Here is an 18,199-nt window from a genome sequence, read left to right as displayed (position 1 = left end):
GAGGGCCTTTAATTTATATAGGGCTTCCAAGTCAACCTCCGGAAGTCCCGCCTACAACCATCAAGCCACTTCGAATGGTTAGGCATCCGTTGGGACCTCTCAAAGCACAAGCTCTCCCTTCCTCCCAAGAAGGTGAGGGAGATAGCTTCCAAGGTCAGGAACTTTCTCAAACACAAACAGGTGTCCAGGAGAGCTTTAGAACGAATCCTCGGCCTTCTCCAGTTTGCCTCACTGACCGATCTCCTATTAAAAGCCAAACTCAAAGACATCAATCGAGTTTGGAGAAAGAGAGCGACAATACCTTTAAGAGACAAGACCTCGAAGATCCCCTCTGTCTTGAAAATGAGACTACAACCATGGTCCGATCGGAGGAACCTCTCCAAGTCGGTTCCTCTACAGTTCCCCTCTCCACAAGTGACAATTCATACCGACGCGTCTCTGAGTGGATGGGGGGGTTACTCCCAACATCAGATGTTTCAGGGCTCTTGGTCACCCGCCATGAGACAGTTCCATATCAATGTTCTCGAAGCCATGGCGGTGTTCTTGACCCTGAAGAGAATCTCCCCTCCGAGGTCGACCCACATCAGAGTAGTCTCAGACAGCACGGCCGTAGTCCACTGCCTCAACAGGGGGGGGGGTCCAAATCACCCAACCTGAATCAGATCCTGGTCACTATCTTCACCTTGGCAGCCGACAAAGACTGGTTCCTGTCAGCAACTCACCTAGCAGGAGTCCAGAATGTGATAGCAGACTCATTATCCAGGACGAGCCCACTGGAATCGGAGTGGTCCCTGGACATGCACTCCTTCCGGTGGATACTCAGGCTGGTTCCAGGCCTCCTGGTAGATCTATTCGCGACCCGACTTAATCACAAACTCCCATGTTATGTGACACCGAACCTGGACCCTCAGGCTTATGCCATGGATGCATTAACCCTGGATTGGAACCATTGGCAGAAGATCTACTTATTCCCTCCAGTGAATCTTCTACTGAAAGTCTTGCACAAACTCCGCTCCTTCAACGGGGCAGTAGCTTTAGTGGCACCTCACTGGCCAAAGAGCAGTTGGTTTCCTCTCCTCCTCGAGTTGAAACTCCGTCCCTTCCGGATCCCATTCCCCAAACTGACCCAGGTGGTCCAAACTCGGACTGTGTCAGATTCCTCAAGGATAGCCAAAACCCTAACTTTGTGGATTTCATGAAGTTTGCGGCGCGTAGGGACGCAAACATCGACCCAGATAATGTCCTCTTTATAGAATCAGACAAAAGGGACTCTACGATTCGCCAATATGATTCGGCGGTTAAGAAACTAGCGGATTTCTTAAGGACTTCAGACCATTCGGTTATGACTCCTAATTTAGCCATCTCCTTCTTTAGGTCCATATTTGACAAAGGCCTAGCAGCTAGCACTATAACCACCATTAAGTCAGCTCTGAGGAAAGTCTTCCTGGTTGGGTTTAACATTAACCTGGCGGAGTCTTATTTCTCATCTATTCCAAAAGCATGTGCTAGGCTTCGACCTTCGGTTCGTCCTCAAAAGGTCTCTTGGTCTCTAAATGATGTCCTCAAACTGGCCTCCGACACGGACAACGTATCCTGCTCCTATATCACTCTTCTTAGGAAGACTATTTCTAACAGCTTTGGCCTCGGGTTCCAGAATCTCAGAACTAGCAGCTCTCTCACGAAACTCAGAGAACATGGATTTCCTCCCTTTAGGTGAGGTACTTCTTTCACCAGACAGGGCGTTCCTAGCTAAGAACGAGGACCCCCAAAATAGGTGGTCCCCTTGGAAGATTATTCCTCTTCTCCAAGATACTTCTCTATGTCCGGTCACCACTCTCAGGGCCTTTTTAGCCAGGACTGCTACCCGATCGTCTGGCCCCTTGTTTATCAGAGAACAAGGAGGTACCATTTCCATACGTGGCATTAGGCAACAGATCCTATACTTCATTAAACAAGCCAATCCGGGATCATTTCCCCATGCTCATGATATCCGGTCGGTAGCTACCTCCATCAACTATTTCCAGAATATGGACTTTGCTGACCTTAAAAAGTACACGGGTTGGAAATCTCCTATGGTCTTCAAACGCCACTATCTAAAGAACTTACAGGCTCTTAAATACCCAACGGTTGCAGCTGGGAGCCTTATCTCTCCCCATTGATCTTTTGTTCTTCCTTTCATCCATCTCTTCTCTTCTCCCTCCTACCCGCCACTCGCACCACGACGCCGCTTCCTTGGTGGTTCGTTAGCCCTAAGTTTATTACATATTAGGTTAATATGATTGTAACTATTATTGTTTACCGTTGTTATAAGGTTGGGATATTCTTAGCCATGTCAGTTTTGTTGCATGTTTTCCTCTGATACTCGGAGGCTTCCCTGTTATCATGTTTGTTTAACCTTACTCTCACTATGCCCTGTGGCTAGTTTATGTTTTATGCCTACTTACCTTAATTATATATGATTTTCTTTACATGGTGTTGTTTCTCTCCCCTTATTAAATTAGTAGTTATTGTTGGGCTTGGAAGGCATTCTCTGGTACATTTTCACCGGGCGCCACAGGTCGACCCAGAAAAGGGATTTTGACGAAGGAAAAATCTATTTCTGGGGAGAGACCTGTGGTGCCCGGTGAAACCCTTCCCCTTTATTTTACACGATCCCACCCTTTCCTTTCCAAGCCATCATGGCCAATACAGAAGGATGTTGTTCAGATGGCGCTCGCGTCGTGGCGTGGGTGGTGTGGCGCTGGGGGTTGGCTAGGGCCTTTGTATCGGCCCATCCCTTTGACGAAGGAATTAACTAAATGGAAGACAACCTGTGAATAGTGGATTTCACGCGCCTTTGCTTTATACACGACACCCAAAAGGTGCTCGCGCGAGGGTTGTAACCTCAGCATTCCATGCTTTTATCTTTCTCTGGTATATTGGAAGGTTTTATCAGAAAAGATATTTAAGAAGGACTCTTTTCACCGGGCGCCACAGGTCTCTCCCCAGAAATAGATTTTTCCTTCATCAAAATCCCTTTTTTAAATATTAAACTTAGCCGGTGAATATATAATAGCTGATTCACACCCATGGTGGTGGGTAGAGACCAGTATTAATACAATAAAGGCGTATATGCTCAAGAGTTTTTGACAACTATTCAAAAAACAGACTTAAGTATAGGTACCTGGTAAGGAAGCTGACTCTGATAATTACTCTGCCTCATTAGTCCGCTATCCTCACGAAGCCCAGCGATCCTCTTAGGATGCTGAAAGACTCCCAGGAGCTGCTATATCCAGGGTGAACACCCCTATAACAGGACCTCATCAATACCCTTAATCTGGGCGCTCTCAAGAAACAATATTTTGACCACCCGCCAAATCAAAAAGATTGCGAAAGACTTCTTAGTCTCCCGTACAACCCAAAATAAGATTAAAAATTTCAAGAGTAGATTAAAAGGATATTGGGATTAAGGGAATGTAGTGGTAGAGCCTTCACCCACTACTGCACTCGCTGCTACGAATGGTCCCAGTGTGTAGCAGTCCTCATAAAGAGTCTGGACATCTTTCAAGTAATATGAAGCGAAAACCGACTTGCCTCTCCAAAAGGTCGCGTCCATAATACTTTTAATGGATCTATTTTGCTTAAACGCTACAGAAGTTGCTATCGCTCTAACTTCATGAGCCTTGACTTTAAGTAAATTATGATCCTTCTCACTTAATTGAGAGTGTGCCTCCCAAATCAAAAGTCTAATAAAATAAGACCACGCATTCTTAGACATGGGCAAAGAGGGCTTTTTAACGGAGCACCATAAAGCCTCTGAACAACCTCGTCGCAGTTTAGTTCTGGATAAACAAAATTTAAGAGCTCTAACGGGGCACAGCACTCTTTCAACTTCATTCCCCACAATCTCAGAAAGACTGGGGATTTCAAATGATTTAGGCCAAGGACGAAACGGAAGTTCATTCTTGGCCAAAAAACCAAGTTGAAGAGCGCATACTGCTTTATTAGCGGAGAAGCCAAAGTTCTTGCTAAAAGCATGTATCTCACTAACCCTTTTAGCCGAAGCCAAGCTCACCAAGAAAAGTGTCTTGAGGGTAAGATCCTTCAGGGAGGCTGAATTTAATGGTTCAAACCTGTCTGACATAAGGAACTGTAGGACCACGTCCAAGTTCCAAGCAGGAGTCGAAATATGACGCTCCTTGGAAGTCTCGAAAGACTTAAGCAGGTCTTGGAGATCTTTGTTATTAGAAAGATCCAAACCCTTATGCCTGAAAACAGAAGCTAACATGCTTCTGTAGCCTTTAATGGTGGATGCAGAGAGGGATCGACCGTTTCTCAGATAAGGCAGAAAATCCGCAATCTGCGCTACAGAGGCACTTGGAAGAGGAAATAGAGGAGGACTTGCACCAGTCTCTAAATACCTCCCATTTCGACTGATAGATCCTGATGGTAGAGGATCTTCTAGCCCTCGCGATCGCTCTAGCTGCCTCCTTCGAAAACCCTCGAGCTCAAGAGAGTCTTTCGATAGTCTGAAGGCAGTTAGACGAAGCGTGGGGAGGCTTTGATGAAATCTCTTTACGTGAGGCTGTCGCAAGAGATCCATCCGCAACGGCAGACTTCTTGGAACGTCTACCAGCCATAGAAGTACCTCTGTGAACCACTCTCTCGCGGGCCAGAGTGGAGCAACCAATGTCAACCTGGTCCCTTCGTGAGAGGTGAACTTCTGCAGCACCTTGTTTAGGATCTTGAAAGGTGGAAAGGCATAAACGTCCAGGTGAGACCAGTCCAACAGGAAAGCGTCTGTGTGGGCTGCCTCTGGATCTGGAACTGGAAAGCAGTAAGTCGAGAGCCTCTTTGTCAGTGAAGTCGCAAAAAGATCTATGGTGGGTTGACCCCATGTCATCCATAGCTTCTCGCACACAGTCTTATGCAACGTCCACTCCATGGAGATGACTTGTCCTCTTCTGCTGAGGCAGTCCGCCAAGACATTCATTTTTCCTTGCACAAATCTCGCCAAAGGAGAGATGTTACTTGCCTTAAATGGAGTTCCTTCTGATCCGTGGATCAAAGACCCGAGCATTCCAGACTGTCCATTGGAGCTCCCTAACCCAAATCCGATGCATCTGAATACAACACATGGTTTGGGTTCTTGATCGCAAGAGAAAGACCTTCTCGAAGTCTGATGTTGCTGTCCCACCAAGTCAGACATGTCTAGACTGAGTTGGAGATTGGGAAAGAGATACTCTCTAAGCCCTTCTCCTTGTTCCAATGGTTTAGGTGAAATTGGAGAGGGCAAAGGTTGAGTCTCCCCAGAGAGATAAACTACTCCAGCGATGAAAGAGTTCCCACGAGGCTCGTTCAAACTCTTACAAAGCAACTGTTTTTCTCTTGCAAGTGAAGGACTTTTAACAGAGCTTGTTCCATTCTTGTGGGAGACAAAAAGGCCCGAAAAATCCGACACTGTATCTCCATTCCCAAATAAAGAATAGTCTGGGATGGAGTACTGTAAGTTACGACTTCTCTACGTTCACTATGAGACCTAGCTCCTTGGTTAGGTCTAATGTCCATTAGAGGCCTTCCAGACAGCGATTTAATAACGACGCCCTGATTAGCCAGTCATCAAAATAAAGGGAGGCTCTGAATCCTCAAAAAATGTAGAAAGCTTGCTACATTTTGCAAGGGCCTTGTAAAAACAAGAGGAGCAGGAATGAGGCCGAAGCACAGTGCTCGAAATTGGTACATTACTTTCCCGTCCACAAACCTCAGATGTTGTTGAAAGTTTGGATAAATCGGGATGTAGAAGTATGCATCCTGAAGGTCGAGAGAGACCATCCAGTCGCCTTCCCTTACTGTGGCCTTACTGCTGCCAAGACAGATTTGGTAGTCTTCATCGTGAACTTTGTCTTGACAATGAACGCATTGAGCGCACTTACATCTTAAGTACTCCTGCAGTGAACGTGGCTGCCAGACCATTGGAGCCATCCCTGATAGCCTTGTTCCTGCAGTGAACGTGGCTGCCAGATCATTGGAGCCATCCCTGATAGCCTTGTTCATGCATGACATAATTGTACAGCAATACATTGACAACTGGAGAGACCTTCTTACTTAAGGCTCCCAGTGACCAATCCAACAAATAAAAAACTTCAAACGCTCGAAAAATCTCCTAACAGGAGATGGTCTAGCTCTGAAGCAGACCATAAAATCTTGGAGCGTCTCATGGCTAGATGACGAGGAGAGTCCACTAGGCTTAAGAAGTCTCCCTGGGCAGAGGCAGGTACTCCCAAGCCGAGAACTTCTCCTCGAGCTTCTCCTGTGTCACACCAGACGCCCGAGCGAGAAGCTAATTAAGAAGGAGGAAAAGCAAAAGCAGACTTTCCTAAACTTCTCCTGGATTCCAACCAGTCTCCCAGTAAGAGCATGGCCCACTTGGAAGAACAAGAGAGAACTGACTTCGTAAATGTAGGAGTCGAAGAAAGTCATGCCAAGAGTAAACTCAGACGGCGGAGCAGCCGTTACAAAACGAGTAGGACAAAATTTCGCTAAAGAAATTCATAATTAAAAAACAAGGGATTGTTGGACCACCCTAGGTTACTCCTCTTCTGAATGACTCCCCAAAGGTACATTAGTTGAAAGGGGGTCATCAACTTCTTCAGAAGGCACATCATCTGATAAATCTAAAGTCTTGCGAGAAGGAGATTTATTTTCAGAATGACGTGAAGGAAAAGCCTGACAGGCTATATCAACTTGTATATGAACAGAAGTTAAAGTTGGAGGGTCGATGTCACGTTGTAACTGCAGAGAATGTTATTCTACTACACGTCATGACAGAAGTAACTGACGTTCAAACGTCCCGTAGTAACAGCGGTGACTGCTGTTCGATGCTATATCGTGACTACGATGACTGACCCTCGACGTCACGTCATGTCTACCGCTCAACGTCACGTCGTGTCTGCGGTGTCTGCATCTCAACGTCACGCTGTGACTGCGGTGGCTGACGTTCAAAGCGATCAAAGTTACATCGAGATTTATGCTCCGCATCTCGCTTAACAGCAAAGCTGTCACTAGAGATAACGTCAGCGTGGCGTAACAAAGCTCGTCTAGAAGGTTGAAGACCCGAATCACGTATCCCAGAACCGTGACGTACAAAAAGCAAAGGATCCTTTCGCACAGGAACAGGATCGAAAGCTTCTATTGAAGCAGAAAGCTTTAACAGCATATCTAACTTCGGATCAACCTGTGACTGCAGTGGCTGACGTTCAAATGTCACGTAGTGAACAGCAGTGACTGCTGATCGATGCTATATCGAGACTACGGTGACTGACACTCGATGTCACGTTGTGTCTACGGTGTCTACCGCTCAACGTCACGTCGAGTCTGTGGCAGAAACGTCTGTACATGAACGTCATCGCTATGAACGGGACTCTTATTATGACTACAGCTAGGACGTTGAACTTGTTCTGAAGGAACTAATAAACGTTTCAACCGTCTCGAAACTTTACGCCCAGGCTTTTAAAGAGACGAATCATCGGAAGACGAGGAGAAACTTCGTCTCTCCTGTCTTATGGCAAGGACATGCTTGCCGAGCAACGTCTGATACCTTTGAGGGAACGTCTGTTCGTTGGTTTACACTCCTCACTCCCTTAGGTCCTACGACATTCCTTCTCCCTGGTGCAGGGGAGCCTGAAAGAGGTCTCGGACTAGGCAAGTGACAAGCACGAACAAACGAACCCTCCACAACACAGAACATGTTTTTTGCACTTACTTCACTGATATCATATTTTTCAATAATTTCACATTAGACATGAATAAAACTGATTTCTACCTGAAGCACGCAATTCTCCCTTACATCAAAAGGTTAGAATTGCGAAATGAGTCGTATAATGTAAGCACATTAGTACAAAATGAAACACACATGCAAAAATCAATAAACATATACATATATATCGAATAAAACGGAAATATATAAAGTTAAAAAGATCAGTGACTGGGGAGGAGACTAAACACTAGTTCACTAAGGACTACGTTTTCAATCTCTCACCGTACAGTGCCTTGGGACGAGAATAAAAACTAAAACGTTTTATCCTCTCTCCCCGTACAGAGACTTGGGACGAGAGTAAAAAAAAAACTGAATCGAGAACAACGTTACTCGCTCCCAAACTCCTTGTACAGAGACTTGGGACGAGAATAAAGATCGGATCGTTCTCTCTCTCTCTCTTGTCACTCACAAGAGAATGGCCCACTCACCCTTCGTCAATAACAGGTTATTTGACTAAAGGAAAAAACTGAAAGGACTAAGAAATTGAAAATTAACAAGTTCCTTTAAATTAGTATCTAAAACACTTCAGTTTGAAAGAAGAATGAACAAAACGTCAAAATCGATTTACTCTTTCTGCAAAGTGAAACCGTGATTCTCTCTTTCTCTATCGTAACGATAGAGCGCAAACTGCGTAGCATAAATAAACCAAACGTTAGTTCATCTTTGAATAAACAGCACGAAGACTATTCAAAGAATATATTTCTTAAAATATTTTCTAAAAAATATTCATTTCATCACTCTTACAGAGCAACTGTTTTAAACTAAACAAAAATAAAAGTTGAATGGGCTCAACGTTGTTTAACTTCGTTTTCCAAGTTAGGACCGCCTACAAAGAATAGGTACGCATATAAACAAAAACATAAAATTTATCTTGATGTTTAGTATAAATGGAAAGCTAATCGAAGAGGCCTAATAAAGGCGGGTGAGATATAAAATATAAAATATATAGAGGTAAATCTATAAATATCAACAATAATTTATAAAGTGATAAAATAATTACTAAAAGCCTTTAACACACTTCCGTACACTGAGGGAAGGGTCGGCCATCTTTTCTCTATGGAAAAACCAGAGATTAAAAAAAAAAGCAAGGGCAAAACACTTTTCCTCTCCTTTCAAAAGCATTTCTTTTGAAGATAGTATTGAATAATCCAACACGGCAAAAGCAATAAAACCAAAACCAAGTACTTCACCAATTCGGTCGAAAACTCGAGGTCATAAAGCGAGCGGAACCAACTTGTCGACAAGACCGACAGAGAAGAACTGGAGAAATTGACAAGTATATGCGGTATCTGGACGATAGTCGGCGCTGGTGGGCACACCCGCAACCTTCACGGCGATCACTCGCGAGTTTTTGGAATCTGTCGAGCCGTCGGAGACGTCAGCTATTATATATTCACCGGCTAAGTTTAATATTTAAAAATGGAAAATATCAAAAATTTTAAATAATTTTTATTTTTCCTAACATACTTAACGAGAACTACTTTCGTTAGGAGATCACTGGTTATCTCTCTCTACGACCAGAGATTTGAATATATACCCCCCCGTTCCGCGCTCTCAGTAGCTTTTACCCCCGGCATCCAGGAATGTGCCCCGAGGGTAGGATTACCGGTAGGTCGCCCGTTAGCTAGGTCACGTTCGTCATTAAGTTCTATTGCATTTGCATCATGCTAGTAAGGGAAGAAGGCACTCGGGGAAGGTAGGGAGGGCCATTACCCAAAAGTAGTTCTCGGTAAGTATGTTAGGAAAAATAAAAATTATTTAAAATTTTTGATTTGTTCCAACACGAATACTTACCTTCGAACTACTTTCTTTAGGAGACTTACACTTTAGGAGGCGGGAGTGCCAACCTGACCCACTGACCTAGTCGTGGAGGCCAACAGGCCTCAGTATAACAAGACCTACCAGAGAGCGGAAGCGAGGGTAAATATTCAAATAATTCACGTTAGTGTCTAGGAACTCACCTTTAGAAAATCTTCTTTCGACGTTTCTTCTCGACGTGTAGTCGTGAAGAATGAGTGATTCCTGGGAACAGACGGTACCCCCCGAAGAGGCAAGTAAGCAACTGGGTAGGAGGTAGGAGAACCGCACTTGTGCCTACCGGTCGCTAGTCTTGAGTGTGCCTGGGATTACCGTCATACCGCTTGGAGGGCGGAGATGACTGTTCCAATGGAGTACCCGTCCAAGGATTTCCTTGAGTAATCCTTGAGGTAGTGGGCGGTAAAGGTTGACTGGCTCGACCAAGTACCTGCTCGCAGGATTTGTCCTACTGCCATGTTTTTCTCAAAGGCTAAGGAGGTGCTCAGGCCCCTGATGTCATGAGGTCTGGGAGTGCCTGGCACTGCTATGCCAGCTTCCTTGTAGGATCTGGCGATCACCTGCCTCAACCAGAAGGAGATGGTATTTTTGGAAACTTGTTTCTTATCAATACCCGTGGAAACGAAGAGGCTCTTGACCTCCGGTCGGAGATGCGCTGTCCTTTCCAGGTATTTTCTAATTGTTTGCACTGGGCACAATTTTAAGTCTTCTGCATTACCTGTCTTAGGGATGGCAGGAATCGAGAAACCTTCGAACCTCGGGTCCCAAACTGCTGGGTTCTGAGTTTTGGCCACAAAAGAAGATACGAACTTGAAGGATACTTCTTTCCACCCCTTTGAGTGAGAGACGTCATATGACAAACCATGAATCTCTCCCACCCTCTTGGCTGACGCCAAGGCCAGCAAGAAGACGGCCTTGAGGGAAAGGTCTTTGTCCATGATATCTTTCAAGGGCTCAAAGGGAGGACGACACAGCATCTTCAGGACCAAGGCTAAGTCCCACTGGGGCACTCTCCTCGCCTGAGGGGGGCAAGACTGCTCGAAGCTTTTGATAAGCATCGCTATGTGTCTCGAGGCCCCCAGGTCGATGCCCTTCAGGAGGAAGACTTGGCCTAAGGCAGCCCGAACTCCTTTTATGGCTGGGATTGACATCCCTACTTTGTCTCTGAGGAACACCAGAAACTCTGCTATGTCTGGGACTGAGGCCTTAAGAGGTCTAATGTGTCTCTCAGCGCACCACTTTGTGAAGGAGGCCCATTTTGCCTGGTATATTGCCACTGACGACTTCCTCAGGTATAGCGACATTCTCTTAGCTGTGGAGTGAGAATAACCTTCCTTCTTCAGGAGCCGCTGGATAGTCTCCAGGCGTGAAGGCGAAGGGAGAGTGGGTTGTCGTGGAACTTGAGGAAGTGAGGCTGTTGCAGAAGATCTGACCTGGCGGGTAGAGGCCACGGCGGGTGACTCGTTAGGTCTTTTAGGTCTGCGAACCACTCCCTCTCCGGCCACCAGGGCGCTACCAAAGTCATCTTTAGGTTTCGGGCGGCCCTTACTCTGTTGAGCACTTGCCTTATCAACGTGAAGGGGGGAAAAGCGTAAACATCCAGGTTGTCCCACTTGTGCTGAAAAGCGTCTTCCAGGACTGCTTTCGGGTCTGGCACCGGGGAGCAGTAGACTGGGAGTTGGGCATTGAGTCTCGTTGCAAAAAGGTCCATCACCGGGGAACCCCAATGCTGAATGATGAGCCTGGCTACTTCCGGGAGGAGGGTCCACTCTGTCCCTACTATCTGGCCCATTCTGCTGAGGCCGTCGGCCAGAACGTTTCTCTTCCCGGGAATGAACCTTGCTAATAAGACTACTTGATTTTCTTCTGCCCAATTCAGAATCTCTATGGTGAGATCGCACAACTCCCTCGATTTTAAGCCCCCCTGCTTCTTTATGTACGCTACTACCGTGGCGTTGTCGCACATCAACGCCACGGTGTTTCCTTTTAGCAGACTTGCGAAGTGTAAGCATGCCTTCTGGACTGCTTTCAACTCCAGGACATTGATGTGGAGTTGCTTTTCCCCTTCCAACCAGGTGCCTCGTGCCGTCCCGTCGAGGAGGTGGGCTCCCCACCCTTGGTTGGAGGCGTTTGTGAACAGGAGCAATTCTGGAGGGCTGGTCCCGAAGGGCATCCCCTTGAGGGAGTTCGACTGGCAGTACCACCATTCCAGGGAGGGTCTTGTGTCTGGAAGGACCCGAACTAGCACTTGTTGTGAGTGTGTCTGGCACCAGAGGCTCTTGAGATTCCATTGGATGGATCTGAGCTTTATCCTCCCCTGTGGGACTAGGTTCTCCAACGAGACCAGGTGGCCTATCATCCTCTGCCAGTCTTTCGCTCTCCTTGGCTGTTCCGATAGGAAGGGCTTGATGATGTGCCTGAGGTTCTTGATCCTGTCCTCCGAAGGGAAAACTTTCCCTTGAATGGTGTCCAATGTCATCCCCAAGTAGTTCATTCTGTTGGACGGGGATAGATTGGACTTCTTTGGGTTGATGACGATACCCAGATCTCTGCAAAACTGAAGGAGACTTCTCCCTTGTTCTTCCAAGAGGACCTTTGAGGCGGAAAGGAGCAACCAGTCGTCCAGGTATCTGATAAGGCGGATGCCCCGTTCGTGAGCCCACACTGATACAGTCGCGAAGACTCTCGTGAACACCTGGGGCGCTGTTGACAGACCGAAGCAAAGAGTCCTGAATTGCAGGATCTGGGAACCCCATTTCACCCGGAGGAACTTCCGACTCGATGGGTGGATCGGAATTTGGAAGTATGCGTCCTTGAGGTCGACGGTCATCATAAAATCTTTCTCCCTCAAGGACAGCAGAACTGACTTTGGAGTGTCCATCTTGAAGTCCGTCTTCTTGACGAACTTGTTGAGAGCCAACAGATCTATAACTGGCCTCCACCCCCCGGTCGCTTTCTCTACCAGGAACAGGCGACTGTAGAAACCAGGTCCTGGGAGAGGAACTTCTTCCATGGCGCCCTTCTCCAACATGGAGGACACCTCCTCTTGAAGGGCGGTCCTCTTTACTGGATCTTTGGGCGCTAGCCATTCCGTCCGGTTGGCCGGAATAAGAGGGGGTGGATTCGCCAGGAATGGGAGTTTGTAGCCCTCCTTTAGGACGGACACTGTCCAACGTTCTGCTCCTTGGGCCTTCCATGCTTGCCAATGTAGTCTGAAGCATCCCCCAACCCGAGGCATGGGCGGGGATAGGGGGCCTCCCACTCTACCTTCTTCTAGAGGAACGGCCTGATCTGCCTCTCCTAGAGGCGGAGTAACCCGACCTGAAGGAGCCTGAGGGTGCTGAAGTACCTCTTCGGGAGGGTTGAGGAGTTGAGGACCAGGAGGAAGAGGGGGCTTCTTTCCTCGTAGTGTTGGAAGAGGCTTGGGGCGTCGCGGCGCTGACCGAGACTGACCTCTTGTAAGGAGGTCTCCTTGACGCTGCCGGTTTGGTGATGTTGCTCTCCTTCCTCTTTGAGACCTTTTCCATCAAGGCCTCTAACTCTTTCACTGGAAAAAGAGACTCTCCCCACAGGGGGAGGCTGCGAATTGCTTGCGCCTCCCTGTCCGGTACTTTCCGGGACACTTTGGCGAGAACCGTGTCTCTCTTACGGAGAACCCAGTTGGCTGTAAGGCCGAGAGACTGGTACGAGAGGAATATTAGGGTGTTACCCCCGGAGGTAATGAGGTCCCTCATCAGGCTTTGCTGGTCAGGGTCTTCGGGGTCGTAGGGGGCTTGCACACCCACCAACGTGGAAGCCCACCAGTCTAGCCAAGAGGAGACGTTAATTAGGTCTCGCGACATCTCCTCCATCATGGAGGCCTCTGCAGGTGAGAAACAGACTGGGGCCGAAGAAGCTCTGCCGTCAGAAACTCCTTGGCTCAGAATGTCCACGGCCGTGTCCACTTTACAAGGTCCTGGGCGACGTCCCTCGGGCAAATAGACCTTCCCTTGGTTCTTGAGGCCCTGGAGTAATTTAGAGGCACTTTGGGACTTGGGAGCCTCGGCATTGCCGGCTACCACATTGTCAATGAACTCTTGCCCCAGAACTAGGTCTCGGGCCAGAGGGAGCGCCAGGGAGGACTTAGGCTGGGAGGGAGTCTGCATAATCCTCAGGAGACTCGACCTCCAGGAATCCCCACCTGTCGCTGTAGGTTCTGCTATTCCATGGTGCCTCCTTACCAGGCTAACCACTCTCCTATAGGCGGAGCCTTCCGTCGGGGAGCCCTCTCCTCCGTCAGCCGAGGCCTCGGCCTGGGGCGGGGAAGCCGGGTTACCAGGCACGCCGACCGGACGTCTGACCCTGGGGGCCAGGGGCGCCGTCCTGCCAAGGTACTGGACCTCATCTGCCGGTAAGACCGGACCAGGGGCTCGGGATCGTGTAGGTACCGCTGGAACAGCGGGGACTCTCGTTCGCCCGAAGGCTCTGGGTGCTGAGGGTGCGGTTCCCGGGGGCTGACCCGACAGCGGGAACCGTTCCTTCCGACCTGAAGGCCGCACCAGCTGGGCTGGTTCGGCCTGGCTGCCTGGAAAAAGGCGCGTTTCCCCCAGCTGGGCAGGGTGAACCGGAGGCCTCGAGGACTTATGCCTAACAGAGAGGTCTTTCCTGCGAGCCAGGTCGTGAGGGTCAAGGCCGTGCTTGGAGGGCGGCCGCCTTGGGGACCGCTCGTTGGACCGGTGGTCCGGGGACCGAAGCGCCTTCGATTCTCGCGACGAAACGTAGACCCAGGGTCCCCCGGGAGATACACTCCTCCTATACTTACGGCTCGGGGAGCGGGATTGTTTCTTCCTGTAGCTAGAGCGCGACCTTGACCTGGAACGTTCGGTCCTGGACCGCTCCCTCCGACGGCGGTGTTTCACCTTGACCTCTTCCTCTGACGAGGAATAGATGTCCGAAAAACCAGATGACACTGCGTCCACCACGTGTCGGCTGGAAGCGGGGACTGTGGGGGACTTCTTCGGATGTTGAATGCCAGAGGTCGAGGGCTGGAGGAAGTCATCGGGGACTTCCGTGGGAAGGGTCGGGAACGAATCCAATCGTTCCATGTCCGGGAGCCAGGGATCCAGGTCTACGTCCATCCTCAGGGGAGACCTACCCGGCGTCTTCGGGAGCCTCCAACCGTAGGCATCGTGACTTGCAGGTTGGACTTTACTCCGGCTATCTCCCCCTAAAGAGGAGCCGGAAGCACAAGCCCACGAGGGCGGCGGTGACACTGAAACTGCGTTATTACCCCACACGGGGTCATCGGAGGAAGCGTGCCCCCTGAACACGAGGGCCGACTCTCCGGACGCACTACCAAGACCTACACTAGCCCTAGAGGGGCCTGCCACTGGCTCTGCACTAACACTGGGCTCCTGGGATAGGATGCCTTGTTCATCCCCTATGCTAGACTTACCTCGTCCCCTACTTTGTGTAGGTGACGGCGAAACCGAGACTCCGTCGGAACGCTCACTGGCCGACAGAATCGGCGAGGAAACACTAACTTTCCTGGGAGAACTTTTCGCTGATTTCCTTTTCTTAGTACCATAACATACCCACTGAATATCGCTCCAGTCCACGCACTCGGGGCACGTGTCTGCTGACGAGCACACTTTACCTCTACAGGAGGAACAAAGGGAGTGAGGATCCACTTCGGGCTTGGAGAGGAACGCTCCACACGATTTCCCGGCTCTAGGCCCAGGACAACGGCGAACTAGCTCCATAACGCACACAACGCACGACACAAGCACTTAAGGAAATGAATGAAACACAAAGGATCGATAGAGATAAAGATACGAGGGAGAGAGATGTTCACCTCTCTCGACCAGAGAACTTAATGACGAACGTGACCTAGCTAACGGGCGACCTACCGTTAATCCTACCCTCGGGGCACATTCCTGGATGCCGGGGGTAAAAGCTACTGAGAGCGCGGAACAGGGGGGTATATATTCAAATCTCTGGTCGTAGAGAGAGATAACCAGTGATCTCCTAAAGAAAGTAGTTCGAAGGTAAGTATTCGTGTTGGAACAAAGTTGCTTTATTTCATCTAGAATAGATCCCAGATAATTTCCCCTAACCTAACCAAGGGGGCCAAATCTTAACTTAATGAGGGTCATCATCCCCATAGGAACCCCACCCTACCCTGACCCGCCAAGGCCTAAACCATATTATGCTTACTGCTTATCTAAAGTAGGCATAATGTTTCTTGTATTGTGTGAGCAACCATTTTCCTGTTTTAGTCAAATTTCTTATACAACCCATCATAACATTCACATAAAAAAAAAACTGTATAGCATAAAAGTTGTTCAGCATATTATGAAAACACTGAAACTGTACTATTTAAGCCATTGCTCATAACATAAATTTCACAATAAAACATTCTTAAGTCCCTATGATTTAATCCTTTGCAACATTTGCCGTGATTAATGGACATAGCATAGGATGTACGGCATTTTTACAAGCTGCTATGTTAACGCAGTTGTGACATCAGAGAACATATAATAAGGGCATGGCAAATAAGGTCAGGTTAGGTAAGGGTACCTTAAGCTAGATCATATCTCATTGATTTAATTTCAACTAAAGTAAAAGAGGATGAAGTTGCCTGTAGCATATAAAACAAGATTGAAACGCCTGTTTTTCAAGCATTCAATCCCATTTTCAATATGTTCAATCAGTACCTATCTTCAAAGCCACATATGTATGCATTCATATACTGTATTATTTAAAAAAAGATCTGGTTTAATATTCATAAAATAAATCTTCATCCATGCACTAGTATTATGAGCCAGAAATTACCCAGGCCCAAACATTGACGAAACAGCAACTGCATCTGCTTCCTCATAAATTGAGGCGGCGTAACTTCTGGCACGTGATGTTGGGACTACCAGTACTAAATACCAAAACCTGCAATGCCATAACTGAACCTATTCACAGAACCCTCACTGGGGAGTTTTGCCCCACCTCTCCACTTACCTACCATAAACAGAATTTCTAATTAATTTGATTTATAAAATTTTGGCTTTACAGTACAGTGTGAGGGGCTGTTGGGCCATTCAGTACCCGAGTGCAACTAAGGGAAATCTAGCAGTTGCACTATGAAGTAAAAGTTAGAAGCAGCTGGACAGGAAGATGGAAAACAGTAGCAGGAATAAGGGGGGGAGGGGGGGGAGGGGGGGGGAAGTAGAAGACTGGGAACCTTTGTATATCAGTGGCCAGTTCCTCACAAGTTTATTAAAAATGGACATCAACTAAACTAAACTTCCCCCCCTAACCTAACCTACAAGCCGTGTCCTTACCTACTTACCTAACGAGGGGTTAACGACCCCCTTACAATGCCGTATTTTAAGTTAGACATAATAATACATACAGGTGGCCGCTATCATACATACACCTCAAAGAGTGTAAAGGATGTGTAACTAGGGGGTGAAAAAATGTTGCATTGACCCTAAAATAATGTCTACAGTGCACAGCATGTGTTGCACTGACGGCAATGCCCCCACCTTAAACTACTGGTTAAACTTCATAAGGTTAAATGATCATATTCGGATCATTTTCAAAATACATGTGATATATATAATTCAAAAGTTAAAACATTGGCAATTTTATATTTTACCAATAGCTTATGTAGCCTTTCCACTTGCGGCCCAATTACGTTATAAACCACCCACCCTACCATTACGATATCCCTAGTCTATGCACAGGATTAATTCAATGAATAAATGATATTTTAAATTTATTACTGAAATATACAGCAAGTTAAACGGACAACATACAAGACCCTTCCATACCGGTACCGAAGTAAGTACCCGTGGTAAAGTAGCCTACCCAAGCATTGGTAAGGGGAGGCATTATTTTTCTCTAGGGTAATGCAACCCACATACATCTACTCGTTTATACAAAGAAAACATAAAAAAAACCTTATTCAACTTACCTTCGAATGCTGCCATGATTGATAACTTTGGTTTGCTGCAACACCCTACTTAAACTACACTTGCAGCGGCGGCTGACAGGCAACGAGTGCAAGAAAAATATCGTCTTCTGTTGGCCAAATCGTCAAAGTGCCAAACATTACTGGGCAGTCGGCATCGTTCAGTTTACAGTATTTCATTCTGCATTTAATTTAATACTTGAAAACATTACTAACAAATCTGCATTTTAGACAGTGAATGATGTCTAAGAAAATATAATGTAATTAATTTTATATATTTTTCAATAAATTCACGCATCAAATATGAAAGTAAAGAGAAGTATAATCTCATTTATAGTAAATATTTGAAATGGACACTGCCGAACACATTTGTGTATGTTTATAGGCATTTCAACTTTAGAATATACTTCGGTTGACTGTACAGAAAATACGAGTAAAAATGTAGACCACACAACTGAATCAAACTATTTCATTTGTTTAATTATATGGTACTTAAATTGTAAGAGCGTGTATTATACAAGGGCAAGGAAAGATATTTTAAACAAGTATAATCTAAAGGATGCGACAAACTTTCGACCTTATAGTCCCACTGTATAGCAGGATAGGCCGCTCTAGTAAACTTTTCCATCTGTTTCTATTCTTAG

The 18,199-nt window shown here is 47.0% G+C and overlaps 1 protein-coding gene across 1 annotated transcript in view; it reads right to left on the bottom strand.

Annotated features, from left to right (window-relative positions):
* Ddx1 (ATP-dependent RNA helicase Ddx1) overlaps positions 1–17,714 on the bottom strand; it is a 221,241-nt gene extending 203,527 nt beyond the window's left edge. The window contains exon 1 of the mRNA XM_068390110.1: positions 17,559–17,714. Within this exon, the coding sequence (XP_068246211.1) occupies positions 17,559–17,574 (16 nt within the window). The 5' untranslated portion in view covers positions 17,575–17,714. The remainder of the gene's footprint in view (positions 1–17,558) is intronic.
* Positions 17,715–18,199: the final 485 nt, after the last annotated feature.

Source organism: Palaemon carinicauda, chromosome 1 (genome assembly GCF_036898095.1).
Source record: "Palaemon carinicauda isolate YSFRI2023 chromosome 1, ASM3689809v2, whole genome shotgun sequence".
In the NCBI taxonomy this organism is placed as follows: Eukaryota; Metazoa; Arthropoda; class Malacostraca; order Decapoda; family Palaemonidae; genus Palaemon; species Palaemon carinicauda.
Note: the sequence above shows the minus strand (reverse complement) of the source record. Positions and strands in the feature narration are given on the sequence as shown.